Here is an 11,095-nt window from a genome sequence, read left to right on the forward strand (position 1 = left end):
CTCATAAGTAGGGAAGAGGAGAATTGCATGAAAAGGAAAATCTAATTTCCTAATCAAGTTCTCATCCTACATGAAAGTAAGCTATCGTTTATAGAGTCCATGCATTCTTTAGGCATTTGGCATTTATGGTAACACTAGCCTGAGCCAGGCGCCACCTTAGGTCCCCTATCTCTGCCGTCAATAGAGCATAGTCTCCTGTGGCCGCAGAGCAGTTAACAAATGACCACAGCCTCTTGCTTTGATAAAGGGAAGCAGCCAAAGCTTGGACACAAAGGAGAGCTATCCTAATCTGGATAGGGGGAGGATCTGAGACCTGAAAAGATTACAGAAATTCCTGACAAGTAATTTCAAGGGAAAACACTAGAGCAAGAACTGCTTTGATACTGTTTGCATTTCAGAAATCTTCATTGCTTTTAAAGAAACAAAAAGCATAATCTTACCCATTGTCCCATTGTTTTTAAAGAAAGCTGCAAAATTGCATGCTGAAGCATGCCAACAATGTTACTATCCGGGAAAGCATGCAAAATGACGTGTGTAAAATTGTCGCAAAACTTCAGGAAATGAAAGAGAAGAAGGAAGCTCAGTTAAATAACATTGACAGGCTTGGCAATATGATCACCATGATTGAAGAGGAGATGGTACAGCTTCGCAAAAAATACGAAAAAGCTGTGCAGCATCGAAATGAATGGTAAAAATCAGGAACCTAGTGTGAGAACAAGGCAGCCAGACATCCCATGTAGAAATGTGACCCTTTTTTCTACCTAGAGTTGACAGTGAATAGCCTATTGAATTTGACATTCAGGCTTCATTAGCCTTTGGCAAGGGAGCGGTTTGTGTGCTTTGGCTGAAAATAAGAAATACTGTCCTAGTAAGAGGGAGGGAAAGAACCCTGGTTGCACAGTGGTTAAAGGGCTCTGTTGCTAAATCAAAAAGTCAGCACTTCAGACCCACCAGCCACTCCATGGGAGAAAGATGTGGCAGTCTGCTTCTGTAAAGATTAAATCTTTGGGAACCCTATGGGGCAGTTCTACTCTGTCTTATAAGGTCATTATAGGGTCGCTGTGAGTAAAGATCAACTCTCTGGCAGTGAGTTTGGTGTTTGGTTTAAGAAGGAGAGGCAAGATGGGGGTTTGAGAAGTTGCTCACTTGAAAATCAAAGACCTTGCCCAGGCTGCTTGTCAGGATACTTCTGATACCATCAAATTCCTTCAGTATAATCGACATAAGTAAATCTTTGGATCTATTTTTTTGGCAAGTTTGGTCTTACTATGATATTTATTAAGCCATTCTCCCAGTTCATTTTCTCAGCAAGTAGAGAAATCCTTTAGGAGTAGCATTAATTCTTCTAGGCCACAATTAATCAATTACTGTTTTAGCAGTTTCCCCAAGTTGCTTGTGCTCTGAGAAGTCTGGAATGTGAGATTGTAGAATCCCCTAGTAATTACATCTGGTATCAGGTTTTCCATCAAACTTTGATTGTGTGCTGTCCTGTGGAAGGCACTGGGCTGCTAGACACCAAGAGTACAAACACATTGCTCCTGGTCTCTGTTGTCAGGACAGCTTGATCAGGAGAAGGGCCAATGAAAGGGAAATGAGACAAAACACAGGGCTGAGATTAAAACATGCACAAATGTTTCGAGGGAGGACAGAGAGAAATAGAAGCAATTAAAGTGGAAACCTGGGCTAATAGATGTGCACAGAGTGTGGGAAGACCTCCAGGGTCATTTGTAGAATGGCACATTTTCAAAGGGCTGGTTGATATTTTCTCCAGGGGAAAAAAATCCTCTGACTTGGCTCCTGGCACAAATCAAAGCGTTAGAGCAAACGGTATGCTCCCAGGCCTTGATCAGATCTATGGGCATGAGCAGTCATGCAAACCAGAGCTGCTGGACTTAGACGGTTCTTACTCGGTTTCCTCCCCATGATCTCTTTTCAAGGAGCCCTTTCCCCTGGTATGATTCCAAAGGACAGAATAGCTGGGTGGGAAATTAGCATCAGAAATAGTCACCTTGTAAAAAACATATTGGGCCAGGCAAGTAATATAGAGCAGCACTGCTGCAGAAACACATTCCTTGGTCCGCTGCCTACATGCCTCTGGCTTGATTGGAGCCTTGGTTGGCAAGTCAGGCCAAAGAAAAGGCTCTGCAGAAACTCTGACCATGGAAGCACTTTTTTCACGCATTGGGAATAGCATTCTTTCCCACCCTAGGAAAACTTGCTGGGTTGTTGTGACTAGCCAGCTACAGAGTTGAGATATGAAACAACCCTCCCTGTCTTATCTCCAGAAAGATCCAAGTTTGTGGTTTCCCTAGAAAGCCACCAGTAAATATCTGTTGTTTTTTGGAACTATGCAATCATGATGTATATTTTGTGCCCAAAGTAGAGAGAACTACAATGACTTGTGGCCTCAAAACTCCCTTAGCCTCTGCCTTTAAATTTGACCTTAGTGGTGTTCAGCTGATAGAGCGGGAAGAAGAAGTGTGCATTTTTTATGAGAAAATAAATATCCAAGAGAAGATGAAACTAAATGGAGAGATTGAAATACATGTCCTAGAAGAAAAGATCCGATTCCTGAAACTGAAGATTGCTGAGAAGCAAAGACAGATTCTCGTGACAGAGAAATTACTCCCAGCCAAGAGGTCCCTGGATGCTGACCTAGCAGTGCTCCAGATTCAGGTGGGAAAAGTGTTAGTAAGACACTCTCTGGGACCATTTGCTATTTTTTTCTTTGTTAATTTGTAAATTATGTAATTTCTGTTCTGTCAGAATTAATTCTAAGCCTAACAAAGGTTCAGTAGAAAACTTCCCATCAGTCTTCAAACTGCACTTAATTATTTGATTGCCTAATTGGCACTAATCACGTTTGCCCTTAGAGGACACGATGTGAAATTTCTAGCTGCTGGCAGGCTGTTTTGTACTCTGCCCTGCAGCACCGGATCCCTGTCATATCCTGTTATTTGTCACAGCCGCAGTGTTGGCTTTTTTTTTCCAGTCTTCCCCTTTTTTGCATCATTTTCAGAAATCTCGAAAGGTTTGCTTTTTTTTTTTTTTTTCAAGAAGCTGTTTGAAACAGTTTTCAATCGTCCAAGGATTATCATGAGTCATATTCTCCTGGTGCCTGTAATAATAGCTCCATTTCAGGGATCTTAGAAGTTACATGAATTATTTTAGGACACAACAACACTATTTTGTATAGAAAAAGTGAGCAGTTTTTCCTCAATGGCCTATGGGGAAATGAAATCGACCAAGGCACCACTTTGATAAGCAAGTACCATATTTTTGTTTCTTATTTAATTTCCTAATTAAGAAAAAAGGAACATTAAATTTTGTTAATAATAAATACAGCAAATGTTTATATATGTATGTACATATACATGTAGGAACGAACCCTGGTGGCCCAGTAGTTAAGAGCTCGGCTGCTAACCAAAAAGTCAGTAGTTCAAATCCACCAGCCTCTCCTCTCCTTGGAAACCCTATGGGGCAGTTCTACTCTTCCCTGTAGGTTTGCAATGAGTTGGAATCAGCCTGACGACAACGGGTTTGGTTTGGGTTATGTACATATATACCTCAATTCTTTTTTTTTTATACCTCAATTCCATATTAAGTATAATTAAAGACTGTAGAAAAATAGGAGAGGAAATTAAAAAAATTACATTATCATTTATGTCACCATTTAAAATTCTTTTTGTAGGGAGAATGACCATAAGTTAAAATTTTAAAAATTTACCTCGAAAAAAAAAAAAAGGCCTCTACCTGTACCATTCTTGAACATGCTGCATTTTAAGTCTATTATCTCATTGGATAGTGTAATCCTGTGAGATTGGGCCTTTTCTTCCCAACTGACAGTTGAGGAAACTAAAGTTTGGAGAAGATTAATGATTTTGCGTGATATTACGCAGGTATTCAGTAGAAAAGCTGAAAATAACGACTCTTGGTTTTCACCGTGTTCCACATCTCTCCCTGAAAAACAAACACTACATGTGGCCACCACTCCTATTTGGGAGTATCCATATTTCTTTATCCACCTCCAAAGTCTCATTGATCCAAAAAATATAGTTGATACATAAGATACTATATTGGGGGTTTAGCAAAAAAGATACAAATATTTCAAGCTATTCCTCACAGACTGTACATTGTGTTGACCCAGTAATTAAGAGCTTCATTCTTCTTCTTTGGAAAGCCATTAAGCTTATTGAAAGCAAAGGGTTTTTAAATGGAATTTTGAACCATTTCACCCAAAAGACTAACGTCCAGCGTGTTGCTCATCTCTTCATTGGAGGTTATTATAGAGACCAAGGCTGTGTACTTTGAGTTCATAATCACGGAGTATCATGCGAGTATAATCAAAGGACTGTTCCTGAAATAAGGCTTTTCTTCGATGACCCAGAAGGCACTGCCCTGTCTTCAGAATCAGTTATGGGCATCATCTGTCACGGTACCGTGAATGAGCAGAAACAATGCTTAACCACGCATCCCAGCTGATATGGTGTATTAAAAAAACAGTTCTACCCTCACCAGGGTTGGTCCTGCTGAGAGACTCTAAAGACCTTTAGCTAAGTGATTTTAAGATTTAATGAGCTAGAGTAATAATTTTAAAGTTAATGTTTCTTTCTTGTTTAATAGTTTTCACAGTGTACAGACAGAATAAAAGACTTGGAAAAACAGTTTGTAAATCCTGAGGGTAAGAACAGAACTCGCTTCCTTCCAGGGAAAGATCTGACTGAAGAACAAATGATCAAAAAATTAGATGAGGTAAATGTTCTTTCTTAAAATAACATCTGTTAGCCCCTTCTTGATATTTTTTCCCAAATATCTGTAGTACTGTCTCATGTTGTTCAGACATACCTATCCTTCTTTATTCTAGATACTAATATATTCCTTTCCTTGATTTAGTAACGAAATCTAAGCTTGATTTAGACTCTTGCCTAAAGAAGTAAGATCCAGTGGTTTCAAGGTGCCGAAGACACATTTCACTGCCTGACTCCTTGACTAAGCCCAGTTCTAAAGACCTTCCAGATGTATTTTGGCAACTGAAAAAGCAATGTGTCTCTATTAAGTGAGGAAGAGGGGGTCAGTGCTCTAATTACGAAAGAAGATTTTATTTTGCATGACTATTTTCTCCTTACTGAAATTATTTTCAACCATAGCTGGAACTACAGCTGGCCCAGAAGGAGGAGAAGTTACTGGAGAAGGACTTCATCTATGAACAGGTCTCCCGGCTCACAGACAGACTCTGCAGCAAAACTGAGACCTGCAAGCAGGACACGCTACTTTTAGCCAAGAAGGTCTGCCCCAGACCCTGCCTTTTCTCTTCTGCCCTCCCCTTTCATTACCTTTCATCTTCCATGGACTGCTTTATTTATTTAGACACAACACTGGGGAGATTAGGTCTATGGCTACGGAAACAAAAATGTAAAAATGTCTGTGAGAGAATTGTACAAAATAAGTTTCAATCTTGTTTCCTAAATTAAGTCTCTTTATACAGGGAAAACCCAAGCTTTTCAATGACAGTATACGTGTTTCACTTAACAAGGCACCTACTCAGACATAACAATTGTTACCTTCATATTTCATGCTCAAAGTTAGATCCTTTCTAGTCCCTTGTGAATAGGAAGCGTGGTACTGCCTCACTTACATATGGGTCTGAATGGGAATGACTCCAATCCAGAACTCAGCCTGAACCAGAAGTAGAAGGGACCATTAAAGAGAACAGCAGTCACACCACACCCAGGCCTGCTGCACCACGAGTTGAAGCTGCCCTCAGGCCCTATTAGTGAGGAAAGTCAAGTAGTACAGAGCTTCATAATGTATTACGCTTAAGATATTGAGACTACAGATTCAAAGCAGCAGAACCTACTAGAAGCAACACTGAAAGGAGCAGCCAGCAGGTTGGTGATTGAAGCAACAGAACCATGCACCCAAGCAGTTAGAGGTTAGGCTGCTCCCCTGGCCTCCATGGCCCCATGGAGCATCGCACTGTAATGGCACAGGTGTTTCAGTCAGTTATCAAATAGTTACTGCACACCGACTGGGCATGGGGCAGAAATGAAGAGGAAGGGACACATTGTCCGTGCAGTATGAAGCTCACACAGTCCCACACCCGAGACTGTGGGCTCCTGAGAGCAGCAACTGTTCCTCATTCTTCCTAGTTTCCCCAGTGTCTAGCATGTACAAGATTCTAGAAAAATGTTTGCTGAATAAATAAGTGAACAGTCAATCCTGTGCCGGGAACAGCTCTGGCACACTAGATAAATGGGGAATTGTAAATCGTAGGCCTTCCTTGACGTTTTAATTTGGCTTTTACACTTCCCCTTTGACCACTTCCACTAATAGGCACTGACCAATCCTGTGGCAGTTGTGTGATTCACAGCTTTACCTCATAAAATACAGGCAAGACGAATTGAGGCACATGAACTTTGCCTGAATTAGCGTGTCCAATGTTTCTTTAAATGTTGCCTGCCTGCCTTTTGTAAAATCAATTTCCTTTTCTTTGCAGGAGTTCACTTTTCACTGAAGGCATGGCAGAGTCTCTTCAGAAGTCAGCCATAATGTTAGAGAAATGCAAATAGTAAGACCATTTGTACGGCCAGGAAGGCTCCAGTATAGCCAAAAAAATCCAACTCATAGTGACCTTATAGGACAGAATAGAAGTGCCCCATAGGGTTTCCAAGGAGCACCTGGTAGATTTGAACTGCCAGTCTTTAGGTTAGCAGCTATAGCTCTTAATCACTATGCCACCAGTGTTTCTGACTCCAGCATAGCTGAGTTCTATCCTAATGATTTCTCTCTTCTTTGTTTTCCCTACCTTCAGTGCTCTTTACCTGGTTCTTTTTTTGTTTTTGTTTTTGTTTTGTTTTGAAGCATTTAAAATGGCAATCTCCTCATAGTAGGCAAAGCTAGGAGGTAGAGAAAGACATTCAGATCTCAGATCTGTGTTTTACCAATACTAACAAGTAACCTTGGGAAAGATACATAAACAATCCTAATACTTAGTTTCCTTATCTGTGAAATGGGTTGTTTCACCTAAAGTTGTTGCAAGCATTACATAGTTTAGCACATAAATGGCTTACCCTCTTGGGGATGCTCAAGAAGAGAGCATGTCTCCACATCCCTCTTCTCTCCTAGTTAGCTTATGGCTCCTGCAGCAAGTTTCCCAAATGAACAGAGAATGGGACACCTCAGGAAAGACTTAGAACAACCCAGAATAATATCAACCTTTTCTTATTTATGGAAGAAAATGGAGGTTGGCTACTTACACGGGCACGTGCGCACACACACACACACACAAGAGTGCAATGGTTGATTAGTTAATGGAATATAAGATAATGATTCATCATTGAATCTTAAAATGGTAGTCATTTTTATTCAATATATGGTGTTGTTGTTGTTAGGTGCCTTTGAGTCAGTTCTGACTCATAGTGACCCTATGTATAACAGAACGAAATACTGCCCAGTCCTGCACCCTGCCCACAATCGTTATTATGCTTGGGCCCATTGTTGCAGCCACTGCATCAATCCATCTTGTTGAGGATCTTCCTCATTGACCCTGTACTTTACCAAGCAATTCAATATATACTTCCTAAAAATTAATGCCGTGTAGAAGAGTTATAAAAATTTATATTCTCTACCTCCTTAAGGAGGCAAAGTCAGTACATGAATCATTTTTTAGAGGCAGATAATTCACTGGCAGCAACATTTCTCTAAGCAGTTGTATAGATATGACCAGCATGTGCTGTATTAGGAGAGAAAAGTGCTTTGAGGTCAAGCATAATTTTTGGAAGTTCATTTTCATGTCCCAATTTACCCGGGTTCAAAAGACTGATGAATTAAAATAGACTAAGAATCTATTAGTTCCGTCATTCAACAAGTATTTAAATTTTGTTTGGTGCTCCTATGTTCCAAGCGGAGTACCTGGGTGGCGCAGTTAACATGTTTGGCTACTAACCGAAGGGTTAAAGGCTCGAGTTCACCCAGAGGCACCTTGAAAGAAAGACCTACCGATCTACTTCCAAAAAAATCAGCTACTAAAACCCTGTGGGGCACAGTTCTACTCTGAGACAATGGGGTCACCATGCATCAGAGTCAATTTCACAGCCATTGGTTGGTTTTTATGTCCCAAGTACCATCCTAGGCCCTGGGAATATGACGATGAATAAACAGTCCTTGTCCTTACAAAGAGTTAATTCTCGTGGGATGACAGACTATAACCAAATAGCCAAACATATATAATATGTCAGTAGTAAAACGTGTGAAGAAAAAAATAAAGCTAGTAAGAGAATGAATGTCAGTGGGTGGGAGGAGTCACCACTCAGTGGCCCCCATGGCTAAAGCCACACTAAAAAGCTGTGCTGTGGGCCAGAAAGCTTATACAAAAAAAAAGGAAACCCATTGCCGTCGAGTTGATTTCCACTCACGGAAACCCTACAGGACAGGGTAGAACTGCCCCATAGGGTTTCCAAGGAGCGGCTGATAAGATTCGAACTGCCAACCTTTTGGTTAGCTCCCAAGCTCTTAACCACTGCACCACCAGGGCTCCAGAAAGCTTGTAGGAATCACCAATTCCAGTTTTAACTTCTCCTCTGCCTTTTGAAATCATTTTTTCCAGTTAATCCTGTTTTTTAACTCTACTGATGCTAAATAAACCAGTTGCTGTAAAGACAACACTGACTCATGGCGACCCCAGGTGTGTCAGAGTAGAACTGTGCTCCGTAGGGTTTTCAGTGACTGATTTTTTGAAAGTAGATCACCTATCTGGCCTTTCTTTCAAGGTGCTTCTGGATAGATTCAAACCACCAACCTTACAGTTAGTAGCCAAACACTTAACCATCTGTGTCAACCAGGGACTCTTTAAAGAAACATTGGACGTGTTAATTATGTTAATTCAGGCAAAGTTCCCGAGCCTCGTTTTTTTTTTTTTTTAATATTTTATTGTGTTTTTGGTGAAAGTTCAACAAGGAAATTAGGCTCTCATTTAATAATTTCTATACATATGTTTTTTTTTATATACGTATTATTTAGTGACATTGGTTACATTTTTCACAATATATCAGCATCCTCATTATTTCCATTCTGGTTGTTCTCTTTCCCTTAGTCAAGCTTCCCTATCTCCCCTTATCTTCTCATCCTTGTTCTATAGGGAAAATGTTTACCATTTGGTTTCATTTAGATGATTTAGAGAAGGATAGTACGCATGAATGATACGATTTATTTTATGGGCCAATCTGTCATTTCTTAGCCCTTATTGTATGAGGTAAAGCTATGAATTGCACAACTGCCACTAGAATGGTCAGTGTCTTTTAGTGGAAGTAGTCAATGGAAATGTAAAAGCCAGATAAATACGTCAAGGAAGGCCTACTATTTACAATTCCTCATTTATTTAGTGTGCCAGAGGTGTTTCTGATGGAACAGCACTGATTGCTTACTTATTTCTTCAACAAACATTTTTCTAGAGTCTAGTACATGCTAGACACTGGGAAAACTAGGAACAAGGAACAGTTGCTGCTCTCAGGAGCCCATGGTCTGGAGTGTGGGACTGTCATCATTGTCTTATCTTCTCCCCCACTAGACTGTGTGAGCTTCATACAGCACGGACACTGTGTCCCTTCCTCTTCATTTCTGCCCTGATGCCTAGTCAATATGAAACATTAAAACAAAACAAAGTGCCACAAATATCTCATTCCAAACTATTGGCCAAACTTTCCCCAGCTCAGTTAATGCTGGAAGCCCTGGTGGCATAGTTGTTGAGCTTGTTTATGACCTAGTAATGATGCATCCTAGAAATTATGATTCAAACACATTGAGGTCATAGTTTCCGTTAAAAAATTGTTTCAAATGCAGGACCTCTGCTGATTTTCTTAAATAAGCAAAGAGTAATGTTTAAATAGTTTTTCTACCAGATTTTCCCCTGGATATGTGACAAACTAATACATGGCAAAATTAGGCCAAAACTTAGACATCAAGAACATTCTTTCCACTCTCCTACTCACCTCTTAAAAATAAAGACCCTAAACTCACTCAATGCTCTCCACCTTGAAATCCAGCAACTAAACAAACAGGCCTCTATCCTTTCTCTCCTCGTTTGCATTTACAAAACCAGGGTGTTGGGCTCAATCTCTGAGGTCTCTTCCGGTTCTTATTTTCTATGAATTCCCAGTTAGCCCCTCCTTCCTTCAGGTAAGAATGTCTGCCACCGTTATAGAGAGCCAGCAGCCTGTCATTTTCTTCAAGTCTTCATGGAATGCATGTGCAGGCTAAGCCTTGGGCTCTTTAATTCTAGATGAATGGCTACCAGAAGAAGATCAAAGATGCTACTGAAAAACTGATGGCTGTTGTTGCTGAACTATCCATGAAACAAGCTCTGGCCATCGAACTCCAAAAGGAAGTCAGAGAGAAAGAAGACTTCATCTACTCTTGCAATTCCAGGATAGAGAAGGGCCTGCCACTCAATAAAGAGATTGAGAGAGAATGGTTGAAGGTACTACGAGATGAAGAAATGTATTCATTGGCCATCGCTGAGAAGTCTCGGGTAAGTTTTGACTCCCATGTTGCATTTGTCAACTCTGCCAGGACGGGCTGTTTTCAGGGTATGAGTCATCCCAAAATATATGAAAATTTCCCATTCAACTGCTCACATAGCCCCCACAGTCATTAGAAGGAAGTTTGTGGTTTTTAAGATATTATGTAGACAGATTAAAGTACAATAGTCTCAAGTGCTGCCATATTCCCTGGAGAATGCTTGACAAGCACCAAGTCCCACCCCACAGTCTTATATCCTGGGCTACTGTGGCATAACCATGGCCTCCCACTGGCATGACAATGCTCATGAGTCTCCAGTCTCTGTCCTCGCACCCCTGCTCAGAACACAACTGAATCTTCCATGTCCATCCACTGTGGCCTCCACAGCACATTGTGAGACCTCCAGCTGTATTATGGTTGCCACCCCTCACAGACACTGCACCTTGAGTATACCACAGACCTTGGTGCCACACCTTTCTTCTTCTGCCACTGGCCTAAGCTTAGGTCTATCCACTGACTCCACTCTCAAGTTGGGTACCCAGTATTGCCTAGCCCCATGACCTTTCAATATTCCTAGAAT

General features: G+C 40.8%; 1 protein-coding gene across 1 annotated transcript in view; it reads left to right on the forward strand.

Moving 5' to 3' along the window:
* Positions 1-11,095, forward strand: part of CCDC146 (coiled-coil domain containing 146) — a 163,263-nt gene that overhangs the window by 150,005 nt on the left and 2,163 nt on the right. The window contains exons 14-18 of the mRNA XM_003407184.3: positions 464-688; positions 2,448-2,676; positions 4,624-4,752; positions 5,148-5,285; positions 10,277-10,525. Of these exons, the coding sequence (XP_003407232.2) occupies positions 464-688; positions 2,448-2,676; positions 4,624-4,752; positions 5,148-5,285; positions 10,277-10,525 (970 nt within the window). The remainder of the gene's footprint in view (positions 1-463; positions 689-2,447; positions 2,677-4,623; positions 4,753-5,147; positions 5,286-10,276; positions 10,526-11,095) is intronic.

This window comes from Loxodonta africana, chromosome 8, assembly GCF_030014295.1.
Source record: "Loxodonta africana isolate mLoxAfr1 chromosome 8, mLoxAfr1.hap2, whole genome shotgun sequence".
NCBI lineage: Eukaryota > Metazoa > Chordata > Mammalia > Proboscidea > Elephantidae > Loxodonta > Loxodonta africana.